The sequence below is a fragment of the Oncorhynchus kisutch genome, linkage group LG19 (genome assembly GCF_002021735.2).
Source record: "Oncorhynchus kisutch isolate 150728-3 linkage group LG19, Okis_V2, whole genome shotgun sequence".
Classification (NCBI taxonomy): Eukaryota; Metazoa; Chordata; class Actinopteri; order Salmoniformes; family Salmonidae; genus Oncorhynchus; species Oncorhynchus kisutch.
The window spans coordinates 13,233,811-13,256,540 of NC_034192.2; the positions used below are offsets into that span (position 1 = coordinate 13,233,811).

The 22,730-nt window shown below is 45.3% G+C and overlaps 1 protein-coding gene across 4 annotated transcripts in view; it reads left to right on the top strand.

Annotated features, from left to right (window-relative positions):
* The window catches only part of LOC109879106 (dedicator of cytokinesis protein 4), a 152,026-nt gene that overhangs the window by 74,956 nt on the left and 54,340 nt on the right, over positions 1-22,730 (top strand). For all 4 annotated transcript variants that reach the window (XM_031797455.1, XM_031797458.1, XM_031797456.1 and 1 more), the window contains exons 11-20: positions 183-315; positions 826-914; positions 7,038-7,163; positions 12,628-12,752; positions 13,383-13,545; positions 17,225-17,331; positions 19,368-19,521; positions 20,325-20,422; positions 20,657-20,740; positions 21,433-21,533. In XM_031797455.1, coding sequence (XP_031653315.1) covers positions 183-315; positions 826-914; positions 7,038-7,163; positions 12,628-12,752; positions 13,383-13,545; positions 17,225-17,331; positions 19,368-19,521; positions 20,325-20,422; positions 20,657-20,740; positions 21,433-21,533 — 1,180 coding nt within the window. The remainder of the gene's footprint in view (positions 1-182; positions 316-825; positions 915-7,037; positions 7,164-12,627; positions 12,753-13,382; positions 13,546-17,224; positions 17,332-19,367; positions 19,522-20,324; positions 20,423-20,656; positions 20,741-21,432; positions 21,534-22,730) is intronic.

Here is a 22,730-nt window from a genome sequence, read left to right on the forward strand (position 1 = left end):
CCCCCTTAGTTAGTCACACACTACATTTATAGTGCATACATAAAAAATAAATGAACACAGCTCTAACACAGTAATAACATAGTATTGCAGTAATTATAGTATAGTGGTAACACTCTCTAATATAGTAACTACAGAGCGTTGATGTACAGACATTGACTGTGTTGTCGTTGTGTTGGTTGCAGGGCGGATGGGCGCTGGGGAGAAGAAGAACCTGTGTAGTATCCAGTACAGACGGCCCTTCGGCTGTGCTGTGGTCAGTATCGCAGACCTCCTCACGGCAGACTCTAAAGACGACCACCTGCTGAAGGTTTACGCGTGAGTCACCTTCCATCAAATCGAAAGTGCATTTTACACAGACGCCATTATTCACAATGAACTTCTGTACCGTCTCACAGACAATGAAATAATGATGGAGGCAATACTGGCTGAGCTAGTGCAAAATGCACAGAGTATGCAGATTCCGTTGACCAGTTTTCACTCACTCTCTCTCACACACACACACACACACACACACACACACACACACACACACACACACACACACACACACACACACACACACACACACACACACACACACACATACTATTAAAGCACTCTAGATGCATGCCGAGGGGATTGAAATAGCCATTATAGACACAGTAACGGTTTGACCTACATACAGTATTGGCTGAAATGGGTGGACAATATGCCGATACTATTTAGCCCAGAGAAGTGACCCTTCTCTACCCTTGTGGTTCATTGGATTTATATTAGAAAGTTCAAGAATGTTATTGGGCTAATCTTGTTGACCCAAATCATGCATGCTTGGCCTTTGTGTTCCAGATGTACCACGGAAAGCGAGTGGTATCAAATCCACGAGAACATCATCAGGAAGGTCAACTCCAGATACAACCTATCGGGTTCCAACACAGGTAAGGAAAAATCTCCCTTTGTATTTCTCACCTCTAGCGAAAACATTATACCTCTACATTTCTGCAAACTGAAAATGCATGAGATGCGATGGATGGGAGTTTAATGGCAAGCCGATTAGCTCTCTGCTGTAGAGTTCCCCTGTAGCCGGGCTTGTACCTCGCTGCTCCGTGGGAAGCCTGCACAGCTCAATATGCATTGAACTGATATTAATAGCAGTCCCCTCCATATGAAACTGACCGTCTGCAGTTCTCCCTAGCAACAGGTTGACGGATATGAGGAGAACGTTAGGTTTTGGCTGTGAGAGGAAATGGTAAATCGGATGGCAAGAAAGTCGATGAAGGAGCCTCTAACATATGTACGAATCTTTTTCTCAAATAAGCCTAAATTATATATTGTGTGTGTGTGTGTGTGTGTGTGTATTTGTCTGTGCATGCATGGGTACGTGCGTGTGCATCGACAATGGCTAAGTTCAATAACTACCTTGCCCTATTCTTATATAGCATGTTTACAACCATAAGATCAGTAGCTAACTGGCCTGTATCCCCTCCACATAGAAACCACCGGGAAGGATTATAGGATTTGAATCGCCATAAACAGAGTTGATCTCAGAGACAGATCTGCAAGTCTACTCTTATTTCTGCCTCAGCGCCTCGAAAGACCAGCGGTAATTGCGCGAGGTGCAGTCAAAACTCAGGGGAATTTGAATAATCTAGTAGTGGAGGGAGCAGCAGCAACACAGTAATTACCATGACTGACACAAAGTCATTTAGCGTACTGCGCTATCCACGGCGAATTTACATGACATCTGCATCTGAGAGTTAATAACGACAGTTAGTCGACCAAGAGTCATCTGTTCTGACAGTTTTAAACTGGCATTTTTTTCCAGATATAGACAACATGGTGTGTTTTATTCAAATCGACTATATGCATTGAGCTTGTCTGATGCTTTACGCAAAATGTTTGATGAAATAATTAAGACGCACAAATGACTAGAGGGAGTCTGGCCGCAAACGATTTGATTGTGCCGTGCCCTGCTCAGACGTGCTGCACTGCACTGTGTTAACTCTGAACACCGTGACACGTGACAGCAAAATGAATGCAGTGGACGTGACAAATAAACACGAAAACGAGGGAATGTTTTGGAATAAACGTGACTAGTTGTGGAAAATACTGTAGATAGAGAAGCTAAGGAACAAGTGCTGCGTGCGTAATGTGTGTGCCAAACTGGTGCTGTTAGATTACAATGTATCTTTTTTTGACCGTTTGGAACAATGTAAACAACACTAAATAAAGTATAAGTGTACCAGAGAGTCGTCTGTTGTAATGTTAAAAAAATATATATATATATATTGTAAAGCTTTTATTACAGCAAAGGCTAAAACCTGTCGCATTTATTTGTGAATGCAATTTCTGAAATTATTGTTTTGCGCTAATTATTCAATGGTCGCTTTATTTTATTTTAGAGCTAAAAATGCTTGATAGCATTTCAAATCATGAATGACTCGTATGCTGTGTGATGACATGAATGGATAAATGACTGGTTGATACAGAAGCCTGTACAACTATTGAAATCCAGACCTAAGTAAGTTACGGTATTAAGACTAAACAGAATGCTCTCTTAGGTCTACAGCTCAATGGTGGTTGTACCAGGCTGCTGTGCTACACCTACTAATGATAATGACATGACTTATTATTATAACGATGATCTTAATAATGATAATAGTAATAATAACAATACGAAGGAGATCAAGGAAAAGGGAGGGTTATTATAAAGATAATCTTTTGAACAATTTGGAACCGTGTAAACAACACTAAGTAAATGATAGAAAATACCAGAGAGTATGTTCTAATGAATAAATGTGTAAAGCCTTTTATAGCAAAAAATGTAAAACAGACGGATTTGTGAAATTGTTTACGCGACAGGTGGTTGCGCTAGGCTTGGTGCTCACGGAATCAGTAGACTATGAAGCAAACACTCAAACAGGCAACAGGCAACAGTATATGTCTTATATCTGTAGATGTGTATGGATGATTTATAAAGCCAGGCACATCTTAAGTTAGGCTAATGTTTACAGTCCTAATTAAGTTGCGGTTTACTCTATCCTCACTTTTCTAACTCCTCTGGTGCCTCCTCCACATTGTTCTCAACACCAATATTCTGGTTAACTGTACTATTATGCACATAGCAACATGGTCTATTGAAATGCGCCAATTCATCAGCGCTCTGATGTGTTTCAGAACCCCGGACAGCGACCACTACCCAACGTGGGAAAAAGCACCCTTACTGACATGTCTATTTGTGTTGCACCATTGTTCTTACATGTTAATACCATATAGGATTTCAGTACCATGTCTTAGACTGACGGACTGTGTCATCCAACCGGCCTCCACAATCGATTAGTCCACTCGCAGGCGCCAATCAGACAGGTGTCTTGTGCACAATGATATTTTGCTACTGCTCGACTAAAGAAATGTGGTCTACCAACAGCCTATCCACCAAACAATCGACTAATTGGGGTCAGCCCTAATAGCTAGCAATCGCAATATCCAGCTGGAATAAATTCCCAGACAAAAGTGAACGGGGGATTGACGCTAAGTAAGATAACATTATCCTCACAGAGATAAACTTTCATCAACCATTTTACTGCACTCTCTCTGACTCAATGGAGTTGCATAGATAACTTCTATAAGATGAGTTGCATATTGTAATAGTATCGAGAAGCCTGTTATGTTGCTGTTTATCAGATAAGACATGCATATTAGATGTTAACTAAAAGGATGCTTTTAAGATTTAAGTGTCGCTGTTTCAAGAGGTTGCAGAAGAGTTCAGGAGGTTTAGAACTTGAGGGTATTTGTGGCAGTTTCCATGCAGGATGATATGGTCCAATAACACTTCAGTGTTCTGCTCTGCTGAATATAGAAGAAGTGGTAACCAGGCAGTTGGTAGTGGTGTATATAGCAGCCTATGATACTGTATGCTTCAATACATCACCAAAGGGGAAGGGAAAAGGGGATACCTCGTCCGTTGCACAACTGAATGCATTCAACCGAAATGTGCCTTCCGCATTTAACCCCCCTGAATCAGAGGTGCAGGGGGATGGGCTGCCTTAATCATCGTCCACGTCATGGACGCCCGGGGAACAGTTGTTGTTGTTGTTGTTGGGGGCCGCCTTGCTCAAGGGGGGGGGTGACGGCAGATTTCCCCGTCTTGCCGGCTCGGGATTCGACCCAGCAACCTTTTGGTTACTGGCCCAACGCTCTTAACTGCTTAGGCTACCTGCCACCCCCACCTCACATGCTGTTTCTGCACTGAGTGCTGCTCTTTCCATGACACAGACTGTCCAGGTGAATGTGTTTGATACATTTTTATTTGTGGGGTGCCATTGTTACAGTGATGAAACAGAAAGCGTATGCATTGGATCGGGGTAGTAGCCTTTTCTTATATGGACAAAATAACAATAACCCAACCACCAACACACATGTTCAAAAGAGACAAGGTCAAATTATGAAAAAGTAGCCTAAGCCGTATTATTAGCGCCGAGTGGCCTGGATAAATAGTGAAACTCAGCACAAAAGCAACAACGGCATTATAATGAGTATAAGTGCAGATATGGCAGCGGTGAAAAATAGTCCGTTATTGTCAGCTGGTGTTTGTGTGCATCTTCACGCAGCGGCTTTCGTTGGATTTAATCTAGCTTTTATTCCTCATCCTAACAGTTGACACCAATGTTTTTGGGGGAAACTTTCAAACTTGACACACGTTGGTTGTAGTCTCCGGTTTTCTCTTCCTTGTGTCAATAACTCGATATTAGGAAGGTGTTCTTAATGTTTTGTACACTCGGTGGATACTGTTCGTTTACTTAATCTGACCCACAGCTACATCTCTGTTAAATTGAATGAGAGAGTAAGAGCAACAGACATGGGACCTTTGCATCCACCTGCTAGGTGTGGTGATCAGGGTCAGCGTGTTCCATACACTGCTCGTCTGTGCAGATACGTACCACACCATTCCACACGTTGACCCTGCCCACCTCTGTAGTGGAATTATATTCAGTTGCACATGATTTCTGACTCTGGCCTGTTAAGTTGTTTATCGGTGACTCCGGCGCTTTCCATCGGATACCTTCCAGATTGTATCATCGATCACACGGAGCGCTGGATCAGGCGTCCCGTTTCTGTTTCACAGCCGCTGAAAAATGAATCTGAATGATGAATGCAATATGGATTGATACAGTAGTTGATGATGAATAATGTCAAACCAGTTCGCTTCATTGGGGAGAGCGGGCACATTCATTAATTATGACTCTGCATAAGACTTTGACATAATTACAGTGCATATGAAGTAGTTCCATGGAAATCCGGCGTCTGAAAATATTTTCTAGTAACAGCATGCTGTGCATAAAAGCAGATTAGGCATTCCGAAGAGATAGAAATGTTGACTTCTACAGAACAAACCCCATTTACATTTCACTTGGATTTTTTCCCCCGCTCTAATTCTGTGTACTTAAAGCCATCCACCATTCCTACTGTACAGTGTGTATCCGCTTCATTTCAATATCACCTCCAGCCCCTTACGCGTCCTGCTGTGCTGCAGCAGGCTACTATACCACCGCACTATAAGACAATCAGTTGAGCCACTTCGGCCTTGCAGCCAGGTGACGCCGCTCATCTTCTCTCTCTCGCTGCGCTTATAGATCATTGATGCAGGAGACGGTGGAATACCTTGCATAATTAAAGGCCTTAAATTCATTAGTCTGGTTGTCAGGGGAACAATTTAAATGGAGTGGTGGTGTGCAGTGCAGTGCAGTGCAGTGCTGTGCTGCGCAGCGGGGCTTACTGTGTAAAAAAGCGTCCAACTACTAACCAAAACCAGCCATGGACCTGACTCTCAGCCAGAGAGATTTTAGCTAGCTGCTTGCCAATTAACAAGGGAGAGACGAATTTAAAAAATATGATAAAATCTGGAGCAGAGGAATGTGGGAAATTTATATTGGTTTGAATAATCATGGAATGTGAGGGAGAGAGAATATGGAGAGAGAGAATAAGCAGGAATAGAGAGAGGGAGAGAGAGAGGGTACGGAGTCAGCAAAAGTGACAGAACAATGCTCCACCAAGGACAGGAACAACACAAGGTTGTGTGCTGTTGCTGAACAGGAGAAATGTTCCATCCTGTTGCTCCCTGTGCTCCTTGTGTTAAGTTGATGAAAAGCCAGTGAGGAGGACAGGGGGGAGAGTTTGTCAAAGCGATGACAGGCAGGCTGGCAGCACTGAGTACTCTGTGGGTTACTGTATAGAATGGTAATGAAGCAGGGGTTGCCTAATTGTGGCCCTGGAGTGGCTGTGAGGATGTGCTGTGCCATTAGGCTTCATCCACATGAAAAGGAGGGCAAGGTGGACATGCCCCAAGCACTGTGGAATCCCCCCCCCCAAACCTAATGGGTGTCTCTCTTGTTATTGATCAAGCCTGGACTGTGCCATGTAAAACCATTACGTTACTGTGGAAGGATTTCAGTGTTGTTAGAAGACCGCTGTCTCTGTTTTCCTGTGGTTTGAGCTGTGACAGACGAGTCTGTTTGAGGAGTGTGTGTGCATGCGTCTGTGTGTGTGGATGTTCTAGTTTGGGGGAATGAAACCCTTGCCATCTTGGGCCACAGAGTACTGTAGATTCTCATTTTAGCAGTCCGGACAAATATGTCACAGTTTCTAAATTCGAGAACATAGTGACCTGAAACCCAGAATGACAGGATCAATGGCCTGGTTGACCAAAAGCCTCTTTCACTTCCCTGAAAACCGGTGCAATATCTAGCATGGCATCAAGGAGATATGAAACGAAAATCCAAGCAGGGGTTTTATTCCAAGGCCACAGTCTGACATTTTCAATTATTTACATGCTATCCAATATATTAGATGCAGACGACAGCAATGCTTTCTCTTATTATTTCTTCTTAAAGCATACCGTAGTCTGACTCACGGTGTGTGTGTGTGTGTGTGTGTGTGTGTGTGTGTGTGTGTGTGTGTGTGTGTGTGCGTGCGCACGTGAGTCATATCTTACTACATGTCAAGTTTTCAAGACGCATACATTTTAATTCTTAACATTTTGCATGCGCTTCTTCTGTTCCCAGGCCTGGCTGTATCTCTCCAGTTGCTGCACGGGGACATTGAACAGCTGAGGAGAGAGTACATGGTGTTGTTCACCAGAGGAGTGTCCATCACCAAGAAACTGGGCTTCTCTGACATCATCATGCCAGGTACGAAACCGCCCATGTAGCCAGCCTCTTCTTTGGTCAAAACAGAACCACGTCTGTACTACACTCGTTTTGCAGGTAAATCTACACTCGTGGCCAGGTAAACCACCGCGTTCACGAAAATGGAGTCACGTGGCCTGCTATATTAAGAAGACCTGCTCTATTGACGTTAGAATGGGCAAAACAAGTGACCTACGCTACTTTGAGCGAGGTATGATCGTCGGTAGCAGGCGCGCCGGTTCCAGTATCTCAGAAACCGCTGCACTCCTGGGCTTTTCATGCACGACAGTGTCTAGGGTTTACCGAGAATGGTGCGACAAACACAACCATCCAGTCAACAGCTATGTTCTCAGTCCTGATGGCCAAAACAGCTCTTTGATGAGAGAGGTCGAAGGAGAATGGTAAGTATCGTACAAGCTAACAGGTAGCCGCAAACAGACAAATAACGGCGCAGAACAACAGTGGTGTGCAGAACGGCATCTCGGACAACTTTTCCTGGCACACGTTAGGTCCCTTGGTAACAATTGAGCAACAATTGAACGCCAGGCAAAGTGTGGTTTGTTCTGGAGGAAAAAGGGGGGTTCAACCCCATACTCGATGACCTAATAAACTGTCCGGTGACTGTATATTGGCATGAATGACTGTACATAGTAAAGTGTACAGTAAAATGCACTTGCGAAATAAACACAAAGCCATTGTTTGAATTAAGAAAAAAATCGGTGTGTACATTCATTCACAGAAGGAGAAACACAAAAAGAGGAACCGTTCGCTGTGTCCCCTAATGTTTTGCCTTCTACAGTAACTCAACATTTATATATCTCTTTGTCAGAGAGTCTTCTCCCACTTTCAGTGTGCCCCTGGGCTAATGATTTTAGTCTGTGTATGCTCCTGTAGGCAGAGGATTATAGTCAGGCTGCACTGCTCTCTCTGTCAGCCTCCTGGCTGTGTGTGTGTGTGTGTGTGAGTCAATCTCTCTGGGTTACCATGGTGATGCCTATTAGCCAGTTGAGTTGGACCCTGAACACCATTAGATAGAGATGGGGAGAGCTATTTACACACATAACACACACACACACACACACACACACACACACACACACACACACACACACACACACACACACACACACACACACACACACACACACACGGGCTAAAAGAAGATGACTTCCTCTCGTTTCTATTCTGTGGCTAACCATTCTCTGAAGCGGATACGGACCCGTGTTCTCTCGTGCAGATGTTGCCTTGCTACGTTGTGCTACTTCTCAAAAAAAAACTATTTTTAAAACATGTACCGCCACCACTCGACTATTTCCTGCCCAAGACTGCCCTTCTAATTTCTGCTCCAGTCCAAAGGCTGCCTTGAGTGTATACATGTGTCTTTTCCTGTAATTATTCTCTAGGCGGTGAAGTTACAGACAGACCTCCTCAGGAGACTGTTTTCATATGAGGCAGCTACTCGTGTGTGTGTGTGTACACCTATCTCAGTACAGCTCTAACACTTCTCACTGGCTCGGATACTTCAGTTATCGGTGTACAGCAACAAAATACAAAACACTTCCCAGCAGATCAGAATGTAAGTGAGGATGGAATTAAGAGAGTCTGGTGAGGTGATGGAATAGCACATGAATGTGTTATCACTAGACGACTCTGTGTGTGTGTGTGTGTGTGTGTGTGTGTGTGTGTGTGTGTGTGTGTGTGTGTCTAGCCACATGGCATCGATGTCACCCGTCTGGAGCCATACTGCAGGAAGCACCTGCCATCTTTAATGGTCAGTTGCTTAGCCGTAATGTCTTACTGTGACTATACGTCCACTCTACTTCCTAAGCCCCACACACACCTGTAAGTGCAACAGAAATGTCTGAAAGTGCTGGCGCAAGTGAAAACCAAGCCTTTGGAAAAACACAGATTTATTTTTCATATTTGACATGTTATTGTAAGCTTATGAGGTATGCAGGGAGGATGCCACTGTACAGTCCAGTGTGACTCAGCTGTACGCCTGCTGACTGTCTTTGGGAAGTTGTTTTTGTGGAATGTTCAGATTCCGAGCCCTCAGACCCGTCTGCCCTGAAAACAGATCTGTGCCCTGTGCCAACCCTGTGTCAGTCCCTGTCACTTCCATGTCTGTCAATGGGGTGAGGAGGTCACCCTATCCTTGCTGACACTGTGATGTGTCAATGCATTGTTCTCCTCTTTGCTGATAGATATGAACAGACTTTTCTCCTTAACTTATTTAACTCTGTACTGACATTTAACTCGAACATGTCTGGGTATTACGTCAAATGTAAATGACCACTGAACAGCAAGAAAAATTGCAGGTTGGCTTTACATGTATTTATACTAACACACATGACAGGGAACTTCTTTCACATTTGACATTTTTACATTTGTCATTTAGCAGATGCTCTTATCCAGAGCGACTTAAAGTTAGTGCATTAATCTTAAGATAGCTAGGTGGGACAGGCACAGGAAGTACATTTTTCCTCAATAAGTGCAAGTGCTGATTAAGGTTATGTTTTGGGGGGGGGGGGCGCGGTGACGAGGAGGATTATTTGAGATACTGTTTGAAGAGGTATGACTTCAGATGTTTTCTTGAAGATGGACAGGGACCCTGCTGTCCTAGCTTCAGGGGGAAGATGGTTCCACCATTGGGCTGGACTGAGAGGGAGCTGCCCTCCCGTAGGGGTGGGAGGTCCAAGAGACCTGAGGTGGCAGAACGGAGTGCTCGGGTTTGGGTGTAGGGTTACAGCATAGCATGAAGGTAGGGAGAGGCAGTTTCTAGGTAAGGCCCATGGTCTTGTAGTGGATGCAAGCTTCAACTGAGGAGGAGCGGGGTGACATGAGAGAACTTGGGAAGGTTGAAAACCAGGTGGGCTGCAGCGTTCTGGATAAGTTGTAGGGGTTTGATGGCACAAGCGGGGAGCCAAGCCAACAATGAGTTGCAGTAGTCCAGACGGGAAAGGATAAGTGCCTGGATTAGGAGCTGCACCCCTTCCTGTGTGAGGTAGGGTCGTACTCTACAGATGTTGCAGAGCATGAACCCGCAGGGGCAAGTCACTGCTTTGATGTTTGCCGAGAATGACAGGGTGTTGTCCAGTTTCACACGAAGGTTCTTTGCACTATGGAAGGGCAACACTGTCAACTGGGATGGTGAGGTCTTTGAGTGGGCAGGCCTTCCCTTCTTGCGGAGCCGAGTGTCTTGGTGTATAGAGAGAAGAGGAGAGGGCTTAGAACCGAGCCCTGGGGGACACCAGTAGTGAGAGTATGGAATACAGACACACATCCTCTCCACGTTGCAGGGTAGGATGCAATCCAAGAATGTGTATAGCCTGAGACGCCCCGCCCTGAGAGGGTGGAGAGGAGGATCTGATGGTTCAGTGTCGAAGGCAGCGGATAGATTTAGGAGAATGAGAACAGAGGAGAGAGGGTCAGCTTTGGCAATGAGGAGAGCCTCCGTGACACAGAGAAGAGCAGTCTCAGTTGAGTGACCCGGTTGGGATCAAGAAGATCGTTTTGAGAGAAATAACAAGGAAGTTGATCAGACTTGCTCAAGTGTTTTGGAAATCAATAAAAAAGGGATACAGGTCTATAGTTTTCGACGTCAGATGAGGGGAGCAACTCGGGCCATTTTGAAATCAGAGGAGACACAGCCAGTGGTCAGGGATGAGTTGATGAGGGAAGTGAGGAATGGGAGAAGGTCTCCAGAGATGGTCTGGAGAAGGGAGGAGGGGATGGGGTCGAGCGGGCTGGCTGTTGGGTGGACAGACCTTACTAGTCACATGATATCATCTGGAGAGAGAGGGGAGAAAGAGTTCAAGGCATAGGGGTAGTTCTATGTGATTGAGACCAGTAGACTCGATAGGCTGAGTGAATGAGTAGTGGATGTAGTCAACTTTTTTATCCAAAGTGGTTGACAAAGTACTCTGCAGAAAGGGAGGGGATGGAGGGTTAAGGAGGGAGGAGAAGGTAGAAAAGAGTTTCCTAGGGTTAGAGGCAGTCGCTTGAAATTGAAAGTGGCTCTAGCCACTTACAGAGGAATACATAAGAAGAGAAGGTAGAGATGAGGGAATGAAAGGATGATAGGTCCTCTGGAAGTTTAGTTTTGCGCTATTTTTGCTCAGCTGCCCTCATCCCTGTTCTGTACGCTCGCAATGAGTCACTCAGCCAAGGAGAGAGAGGGGAGGGCCGACCTGGCCGGGAGGAGAAGGGACAGTGCGAGTCATAGGATGTGGAAAGGGAGGAGAGTAGGGTTGAAGATGCAGAATCAGGAGACAGGAGGGAGAAGGATGATAGGATAGAAGACGTGAGAGAGTGAATATTGTGACAGTGCATGAGCATCTGAGTAGGGGCTGAGCGGTTAGGGTTGGAGGAAAAGAGACAGAAAGGAAGCAAAGTAGTGATCAGAGACCTGGATAGGGATTGCAGTGAGATTAGTAGGCAAACAGCCTCTAGTAAAGATGAGGTCAAGCGTATTGCCTGCCTGGTGAGTTGGAGGGGACTGGGAAAGGGTGAGGTGAAAAGAGGCGAGGAGGGAAAGCGAGAGTTGGAAAGTAATGAATCGAAAGAAGATGTTGGGAGGTTGAAGTTGCCAAGTACGAAGAGCCGGTGAGCCATTGTCAGGAAAGGAGCTTATCAAGATGTGAAGCTCATTGAGCAATTCTCCAAGGGCACCTGGTGGGCGATGGAGGACAATCATGTTAAGCTTGAGTGGACAAGTGACAACGACAGCATGGAATTCAAATCAGGAGATGGACACGTGAGAGAGGGAGAAAAGAGAATCTCTGCTTAGGAGAAATGAGTAGCCCTGTTCCACCACCGCAATGACCAGATGCTCTCGGACTATGAGAGAAAACATAGTGATTAGCAGTGTTCTCTGGGGTGATCCATGTCTCCATCAGGGCCAAAACGTCAAGGGACTGAAGGGCAGCATAGGCTGAGATGAACTCTGCATTCTTGGCCGCTGTTCCAAACGTGCGCCAGAGAAGACAGAATTCCACATGGGATGTTTGCGCAGTATACACTACATTAGAACGGTTGCAGCCAAGGGGTGGGAGGCTTTACAGATGCTTATCGGGAGAGGTGAGAGAGTGGTGTGGAGCCTTCCTCGAACAACTTTGTTTCGGCGACGGTCTTAGTTTTTGTGACATAACCGCCAATGACACGACCGCCTCTTACACCCCTCGTTAGCAAAAAGGCCGTACTAGAACACAACAGACAGACCAAAAATATATACCTCTCACTCTTGGAAATATCAGGAGTCCTCTAGCTGTAGAACGCAGCAAATGACTAATATTTTTCTACATTGAAAATAGAATCAATCAAACACTAGATGAGGGCGTCTGTTACTTCAACCACTAAAGAGAACATGGCACCGCAGGCCGAAACGTGGCTTAGGTTTACCCACACACAGAGTGTGCGGTGGGTTTTCTTTCTTGTTATTTGAACCACTCTGTTCACTCTCCTGCAGGAGAGATGAGGAATGACCTGTACATGACGCTGGAGAAAGGAGAGTTTGAGAAAGGAGGGAAGAGCGTTGCCAGGAACGTGGAGATCACGGTCTATGTGTTGGACATCGAAGGCCAGGTCATGAAGGTAAGATGACACATTCCTTAATTACTCCATTCATTACTTTGAGCAAATTTAGTTTTTCCTATGACAGCCATGATTGGGCTTTCAATTCTCATAGCTGTACTGTATCAGTCAGGCTGAACGAGGCTAAGGTTGTCTAATGTCGAAGGCCTATATGGGTACGTCTGGTTGAGTGTTGATGAGGATGAGTGTTGGTCCATTGGTAGGTTACTCGTTTTCTCTGTAAAAACACTGTGGTTTCCTGATCAGACAGGATGCTGCTGCCATACACAGAAAATAGATTTGATTCTGCTGCCAGTAGAGCTCTCCTCTGCATGCAACCCTGTCACTCACTCCGTACAGAGGGAGAGACAGAGAGTGCTGTGCGTCACAGGTCCAGTAAACAGTGTGTGTCCTGCAATCTCCCTCCTCTCGCCATTTCTTTCATCTCCACCTACCTATTAACACCCCTCTCTCCCCACTCTCTCCTCTCCCCTCTCCCCTCTCTTATCTACCCCTCCTCACTTTCCTCTCCCCTCTCTCCCCGTCTATCCTCTCTCTCCTCCCTCCCTCCTTTCTCTCCCCTCTTTATCCTCCCCCTCTTTCTCTACCGCCCTACCTCTCTACCTCTCTCCTGTTCTCTCTCTCCTCCAGAGTTATGTAGCGGCTGGTTCAGGGGAGCCTGGTGGGGATGTGTACCACTCCTTTGTGCTCTACCACAACAACAGTCCCCGCTGGGCTGAGCAGATCAAACTACCCATCCCTGTGGACATGTTCAGGGGCTCTCATGTCCGCTTTGAGTTCAGACACTGCTCCAGTAAGACACTACTCCACCACTACTCTGGGATAGTGTATTGTTTGTGTGGGGGAAGAAGGATGCTTGTGTGTGTATGTTTTTCTTGTTGTTTGTCTGTCTCTCTCTCTGTCTCTCTGTGTGTGTGTGTGTGTGTGTGTGTGTGTGTGTGTGTGTGTGTGTGTGTGTGTGTGTGTGTGTGTGTGTGTGTGTGTGTGTGTGTGTGTGTACACCAATATTACTATATACACTACCGTTCAAAAGTTTGGGGTCACTTAGAAATGTCCTTGTTTCCCATGGAAACATACAAAATGAATAGGAAATATAGTCAAGACATTGACAAGGTTATAAATAATGATTTTTAATTGAAATAATAATTGTGTCCTTCAAACTTTGCTTTCGTCAAAGAATCCTCCATTTGCAGCAATCACAACCTTGCAGACCTTTGGCATTCTAGTTGTCAATTTGTTGAGGTACTCTGAAGAGATTTCACCCCATGCTTCCTGAAGCACCTACCACAAGTTGGATTGGCTTGATGGGCACTTCTTACGGTCAAGCTGCTCCCACAACAGCTCAATAGGGTTGAGATACGGTGACCGTGCTGGCCACTCCATCATAGACAGAATACCAGCTGACTGCTTCATCCCTAAATAGTTATTGCATCGTTTGGAGTTCTGCTTTGGGTCATTGTCCTGTTATAGGAGGAAATTGGCTCCAATTAAGTGCCGTCCACAGGGTATGGCATGGCGTTGCAAAATGGAGTGATAGCCTTCCTTCTTCAAGATCCCTTTTACCCTGTGCAAATATCCCACTTTACCATCACCAAAGCACCCCCTGGCCATCACATTCCCTCCACCATGCTTGACAGATGACGTCAAGCACTCCTCCAGCATATTTTCATTTTTTCTGCGTCTCACTAATGTTTTTCTTTGTGATCCGAACACCTCAAACTTAGATTCCTCTGTCCAGAGTCTGTGTTATTTTGGCCATCTTAGTCTTTTATTATTATTATTATTATTGTTATTTTTCTTTGCATCTCTGCCTAGAAGGCCAGCATCCCGGAGTCGTCTCTTCACTGTTGATGATGAGACTGGCGTTTTGCGGGTACTATTTATTGAAGCTGACAGTTTGACTTGTGAGGCGTCTGTTTCTCAAACTAGACACTCTTGCTCAGTTGTGCACCGGGGCCTCCCACTCCTCTTTCTATTCTGGTTAGAACCAGTTTGGGCTGTTCTGTGAAGAGAATAGTACACCGCGTTGTACACGATCTTCAGTTTCTTGGAAATTTCTCGCATGGAATAGTCTTCATTTTTCAGAACAAGAATAGACTGGCGATTTTCAGAAGAAAGTCTTTGTTCCTGGCTATTTTGAGCCTGTAATCGAACCCACAAATGTTGTTGCTCCAGATACTCAACTAGTCTAAAGAAGGCCAGATTTATTGCTTCTTTAATCAGAACAACAGTTTTCAGCTGTGCTAACATAATTACATCAGGGTTTTCTAATGATCAATTAGCCTTTTAAAATGCTAAACTTGGATTAGCTAACACAACGTGCCATTGGAACACAGGACTGAAAGTTGCTGATAATGGGCCTCTGTATGCCTATGTAGATATTCCATACAGAATCTGCTGTTTCCAGCTACAATAGTAATTTACAATATTAACAAGGACATTTTCTAAGTGACCCCACACTTTTGAACGGTAGTGTACATGTTTTGAATTATGAGACTAATATCAAGTCAGTCATGACTCCTCTTATATGTGATTTGGGGATAACAGACTCTCTCACACTAAATGTTGATGTGCTCTGTGGCCCTGTAGAATTTGGAGGCCGGTTCAGTTGACATTGGGTTATTAATGCCGACTCTATCTCTCTAAAGGAACTTTAGCTTGCGATGATCCTGAAGCACAGCCAGTGATATTATGGGTGTGGAGTGTTTACTGTTTGTCAGGTGCTATTTTAGCCCACTCTCGAGGCTAACCTGCCCAGAGAACAGATGACATACACAACTGAAGCACAAGTCAAGAACGTTACAACACACAACAACTTTACCCACACCACCACCACCTACCGTGTCTCACACACATCTAACACCAATATCTTACATTTGGTGGTGGCTCCAGTGATTGCAGTTTGAGCTTCTACTTTGTTTCTATGGTAACAGCTATCTGTTGAGACTCTGGGGCCAGTTTTGACAACTATTTTTCAGTGCGAGCCGCTATTTGCTAGATGACGTTTTGCCGTTGCCACGACGATGTCACAGCACTAATTTCTTACCGCGGTATCTGATGTAGTGTTTTCACCCCCACTACCACCGCACCCCCCTTGTGCTTCTCTGCCTGTCTGAAAACCCGCAAAAATATGGTGACCGAGTCGCTAAATTGGCGACAATGTGTGGAGCAGAAGCCGCAAGGTCAGAGGTCACAGTTGGGTCAGAGGTCAGGGGAGACATTTACAGAGATCTGTGGGCTTATTTAGATTCAAGAGTTGCAGCGGAGGCACCACAATGTGATTTCAATTGACATAATATGTACGTTAACTTTTCAATTGACATTAGCAACGGTCATGTTATCGTAAGCTTATGAGGTATGCAGGGAGGGTGCAACGGTACAGTACAGTGTGACTCAGCTATACACCTTTTGCCAGCCTTTTGGGCGTTGTTGTTGCAGAGAGAGAGTTTGGGGGCTTGGCAACAGACATTCTTGCACTGCAGCTTAAAATTGACTGTAAATCTCCCAGTCACGTTAGCCTATAGTGTAGCCGCTAGCCAGTAAGCATGTTAACAACAAACTATTAAACTACCCTTACAAAGCAACGTTGCAGTTTTGAAACCGCAGTAAAGGTGCAGTACCTTCAGCCGACTGTGGTATTTTGGACACAGTAATTGCAGAAGGACAGCAGTTATACTGCACTCTGACTGCAAGAAATATGTCTTCATCTTAACAATATTACACACTTGAATAATGCAACAATTCACAAGCATGTGTAGACAACAATAAATGAAATGATTGTCCGTACACTCATTACATTTTAGCTTCAAGACAAAAGCAGTTATTGCTACCTAGCTAGACGTGAGCATTTCACAGCTTTACATGACAGTAATTAGTCTATTCTGGATTTCTTTCCCCCCGATATGTCTCAAGAATCTCCTTCAACATTCGTCAGTGTAAAAAGGGCCTGTGTCTCAGAATCTCCTCATATTCCTCTTCCAGGCCTGTAGTTCAGCGAGTCTCGGTATGTCTCCCTCTCCCACGACACTGAGGAACACCTCTCATGTGATGTCCACCTCCTGCACTGACACAAGGCTGCCCTTATGGGCATACTGCAGCCTCTACACAACTATGACTCATAGGTGTTGTTTTTCAACCTGCTACCTTAAAGGTGCCATTTTCCCTCACTTCCCCCAAGGCTCTTAAAATAGAGATTAGAGCTTTCGGGTTGAACGGATGCATAACACGGGAGTCTGGTGAGGGGAGGAGGGCTCATAATAATGGCTGGAGTGGAGTAAATGGAATGAACTCCATTCCAGCCATTGCTGTAGCGCCGTCTTCCCCAATTAAGGTGCCACCAGCCACCTGTGATGCGTAACGGCGCCGTCTAGTGCTCTATAGTATAGCTGTCTGATCGTAGGGTAGCCGAGAGTAGCGGCGACCTGTGTGTTTTCCCGGGACAGTGACGTTGGAATGTGTGCGGTGTTCCACAGCCAAAGACAAAGGAGAGAAGAAGCTGTTTGGCTACTCCTTCGTTCATCTGATGCAGGAGGACGGACGGACACTGCCGGACGGCACCCACGAGCTCATCATTCACAAGGTACCGGAGTCCTACTGTGCCACGCACACACGCAGTCATTTCTCACCCGTCCACCGTGGTAGTCGTCACTTAGGTAGGCGCTCCACGTTAGTGGCGGATGAGTCAGTCCATGCCATTTAACGCACATCTCTTTGAGACCTTGAGGGGGGAAAACGCTGTAATAATGCAGTCCCGGTATTATTATTGATTGTGGCTGCATGGCTCCACAGTGAAGGCTTAGGTGGGTCAGATGCTTCAGCAATGAGCAGGCTAGCAGGATGATGAGTAATATCTGTGTGTGTGATGTCCACTATCCGTGAGACATGGCTGGAGTGTGTGTGTTCTGGGTGGGTGGGTATTTTCTGTGAGCACTCACTCAAACATGCACAAATCCACACACACACACATCACATGCTCACACGGCTATTTCCCGTTGAGACTTTTCCAGCTTATACTCTGTCATAAACAGGCGCTTGCCATCCCAGCTGGTTTTTATTGCTACCCCAGTAAGCTCTGCACTTAACACATGCCCTGTCCAAAGCAAACAGCAGCTAAACCAACCCTCAGGCATTGCCAATTAAACATAGCTCTGCACTACGGGGCCTGTTTTGGGTGTAGCTCTGAGTAATTGCAGGTTGAGATAGACGCGGCTAGGGAGCATAAGCTGCAGAGACAGAGGTTACAGAGCACCCAATAGTTCGCTGCAGGCTAGCAAGGAACTGTTCTGCGAGACGGGCAGGGCTCGTTAGCACCTAAGGCAGGGTAAGAGAGCATGTGTTGTGGATAGTCTGGACTATTCTGAGACGGAGAAAGACACACAGGCAGGGTTAAAGAGGTTTTGTCCTGAAAGAGAGACAATATAATCCAAGGTACTGTAGAGAGACCGACAGGTTATAGGTTGTCTACACCCATCTTAGTTGGACAGTCCTACAGGGAGAGAACAGAGGAGTTGAGACAGTGGGAAGAACCGTTATGCAGCCACTCCCTCCCTGTGGTTCTGGGCTTGGCTCTCTGCAGGTTGACCCCGCTGCTCTTTCCTCATCCAGCTCACCACCTCATTAAGAAGACTCCCACTGCTGACAGGTCATTTCCCCTAACGCAGGAGAAACCGAGAGATTTAAAAAACACCTTGGCCTGGTTTCAGATGCGTGAAGTGCTATAATTCATAACAAATACAGCTGTTTTTGGAGCCGTGTGCTTTGAAGTACGTACATGCGTCTCCCGTTTTGTGGCTCTCTGATGTGCTATTACCTGAGACAGCCGGTTCTCCGTAGGATTTTAGGGGAGTTGAGGGGGGTCTTGTGTTGTTTTCCATTGGCGTAGAAAATCCACTTACCGTCAGATGGAAGTCAGGTCAAAAAGCTGAAAGAAATTGACATGGCCTAGTTCCTCATCGTCAAAATGGGGAAGAGGGATTCAGCACTAACCACGTGTAGGCGTCAGCGTGGGAGTAGCCTGCCTGAACTGTTAGACAGAACACACTTAAACGCGAGCTTCAAAATACTCTCCCGTCTCTGCCGATACATTAGAAAGCATGGCTAAAATCATTTAAAGTTGGAGAAATGGAAAATGCACAGTGCTCACTTTATAGTGTCCCCAGCCATTTGCAATGTTTAAATTGAAAGAAATATACTGTAGTTTGAATGATGGTGATAATAATAATAATATATTAAATCCCACCATGAGCACTTTCCGGGGTGTATGGAAGCAGCATATTGTAGTGGAAGAAACTCCTTAATGTTGGAGAATGCAGTTAAGTAGGGGCAGCAGGGTAGCCTAGTGGTTAGAGCGTTGGACTAGTAACCGGAAGGTTGCAAGTTCAAACCCACGAGCTGACAGGGTACAAATCTGTCGTTCTGCCCCTGAACAGGAAGTTAACCCACTCTTCCTAGGCCGTCATTGAAAATAAGAATTTGTTCTTAACTGATCTTGCCTAGTTAAATAAAGGTAAAATAAAAAAATTTAAAAGTATCGAACCAAAAACCGTAGTACATTAGCCTTTTTCTCCAGTCTCCTGTAGTGGCTCTAACCCACTACTGCATCTCTGCTCCTTTCAGTGTGAGGAGAATGCTAACCTCCAGGACTCGAGCTGCTACCTCAAGCTACCCTTCTCCAAAGCCAATCTGCCCGGCAACAACCAGGCTGTGAAAGGCACCAAGGAATGTTTTTGGATCACCTCCTTCCTCTGCTCCACTAAACTCACACAGAATGGTAAGAGTGGAAGTCAAAAGTACTAGAGCATGCATCTGCACGGTAGACCCTACACCCGAACCGAACCAGTAGACCCACACCTTTCCCACACCACTGTAGGCCTGCTCCAACTTTCTATGGATCTATTATCCAGCGACAGATCACTTACTAGTGTAAAGTGTAATCGGGTCTGTTTCTGACTCGTCCGGAGTCGTTGTCTTGCCTTGAATATTACTGTAGAATTGTTGAATTCTCAAACGGTCTACCACTCCGTGTAAATATTCTGAAATGTGAGCTGCACAAAGTGAGTCGAGCCATTGTGCAAGGAATATGTCTAGTTTATTGTCTGGGGAAATACAGGCACTTCCTCACATCTAGACTGACAGCATGTTGCAGACGCCTTCAGAAGTGCAGGTGGAGACTGAGTTCTTTATTCTTCAACCCGGATATTTTATTCATATCGTCTGGGGGTTTTAACACTGGGAGAATTGCTTTATGTCTTTTTAAAGCTCGCTACATTATGAGATGGCGTCATTATTTCGAATTTTGTGGATTGTTTGAATGTAAATGTGTTGTCTTATTATCTTTTAAATAGAATAGAATTGCATTGGGGTTTTTTTCCCCAGAAGGAGCTTCAGTAATTCAGTTATAGCACTTAAACCATACGCCCTCATATTGCTTTGACAGAAATGTTCTAGATTTCCCAAATAGTGATGCAAAGTTGTTTCTCTGTCTGTGTCTAGGAACCAAGAGTCAACAGTCTCTCACTAACCGAGGTTGTCCATGATGTAACGGTCGTTGTTTCTCTTCATGTGTCTCTGTAGGTGACATGTTAGACCTGCTGAAGTGGAGAGCCCACCCAGAGAGGATCAATGACAGCCTGTTAAAGCTGAAAGAGATCGATGGCTCTGAGATAGTCAAGGTACCGCCCCTCCCCGGAGAACTCCCATCGTCACCCTGATTGGTTCAGGATCACGTCACTCAAACAATGTCCTGTTTAGATTGGCCTTTTTGTGATTTGCTTGAAAAAGTCTGCCCATCTTCAAAACAGAAATGTGTTCTAGATGTGTTTTATAGATGTATCATATGATTGTCACCACGTGATCTCATAGATATTCACTCACGTACGTCTATCGCTCGATCTCTCCCTCACCAGTTTTTACAGGACACACTCGATACACTCTTTGGGATCTTGGATGAGAGTTCCCAGAGGTATGGGCTGAAGGTGTTTGACTGCCTGGTAAGTGGCTACTGCTTCTGGGGTCTTCTATTTCCCAGCATATTGTGTTCTCCCTCCCTGACAGCTAAATTGTTAGTTGATTCGACACACTGCTGGTTGAATGCTGGTTGGAGCCAGGATTGGGATGTCATGACTGCAGAACTAATTGTGTGTGTGCGTGCGCATGAGTCGGGAAGTAGACCAAGCCTCATTAGAGAAGAAGGCCTGTGTCCAATAGTGGCTTACTGTGGTCAGAGAGAAAAAGCGCAATGATGCATGGTGAACACAGACACACACTGGAAGCTTGAGCCAATGGATGTGCTTAATATTGTACCGCTTCACAGCCTTCGCTGATCAATCCCAGCCATGCTGCATCACTCTAATATAGAGCTGAGGGATTGATCTGCTTGCAATTGACTTGGTCCACTCACTCACTCACTCATCTCTGCTCTTGTTCATCATGGGTGAAAGTGAGGCAATCAAACTGCCTTTGTGACTGCATGATGAATCTGGACAACTAGGCCAGTTTGTGTCACATAGGAGGTTAGGTTGAATAAATATATATCTATTTTTTTGGAATGTAACCTTTATTTAACTAGGCAAGTCAGTTTAAGAACAAATTCTTATTTACAATGGCGATCGTTGTTGGCTAAATAAAGAGTGTTGCATTTTGTGGCAAGCATGTGACTGAGTTATTTCCCTTCCTCTTTCAGGTCCACATCATTAACCTGCTACAGGACAGCAAGTTCCATCATTTCAAGCCTGTCATGGATACCTACATCGAGAGTCATTTTGCTGGAGCCTTGTCTTACAGGTGTGTTTCTCTCTTTCTCCTCCTAGGGTGTATTATGGTTGTTTTACGGTTGTCCTATGGTAAGACCTACGGTATACTACCTGGTGATAATGGTGGGGGCGGCAAAAGGTGCTTCAGTGGTGTGAACGAGTCACCTGCGGCGCCACCTGTTTTGAAAACTATAATTAGGATCACGTGTCCTCAATGTCTCACGTTGATTTGGGCCTGCAAGCACACACTTCCTGCCACATACGCTCACTGTTCCTCAGACGCTGTGCTGTCGCCTCACACTCACATTGTGATACACTCACAATGTTCTGCCCACACTGCCTGCTAAGCGCTCACGCTGCTCATTTCTCACTAACACCCCTCTCCTGTCAGGCTCACAGCTAAAGCGCTCACCTCTCCCTCACCTAAAATAAACTCAATAAAGTCACCCTCATATATAGAGAGAGTGTGTTGCCTGCCTCTAGACTCATCGTCTACGGTGGTTTAGTTGAGTTGTTCAGTGACTTCAGTAGGATATAATACTGTATGTACACTATACACTACCGTTCAAAAGGTTTGGGTCACTTAGAAATGTCCTTGTTTTCCATGAAAACATACATGAAATGAGTTGCAAAATGAATAGGAAATATAGTCAAGATGTTGACAAGGTTATAAATAACGATTTAGAATTGAAATAATAATTGTGTCCTTCAAGCATTGCTTTCGTCAGAAAATCCTCCATTTGCAGCAATTACAGCCTTGCAGCCTTTGACATTGTAGTTGTCAATTTGTTGAGGTAATCTGAAGAGATTTCCCCCCCATGCTTCCTGAAGCACCTCCCACAAGTTGGATTGGCTTGATGGGCACTTCTTTACGTACCATACGGTCAAGCTGCTCCCACGACAGCTCAATAGGGTTGAGATCCGGTGACTGTGCTGGCCAGTCCATCATAGACAGAATACCAGCTGACTGCTTCATCCCTAAATAATTCTTGCATAGTTTGGAGCTGTGCTTTGGGTCATTGTCCTGTTGTAGGAGGAAACTGGCTCCAATTAAGTGCTGTCCAGAGGGTATGGCATGGCGTTGCAAAATTGAGTGATTGCCTTCAAGATCCCTTTTACTCTGTACAAATCTCCCACTTAACCACCACCAAAGCACCCCCAGACCATCACATTCCCTCCACCATGCTTAACAGATGGCATCAAGCACTCCTCCAGCATTTTTTAATTT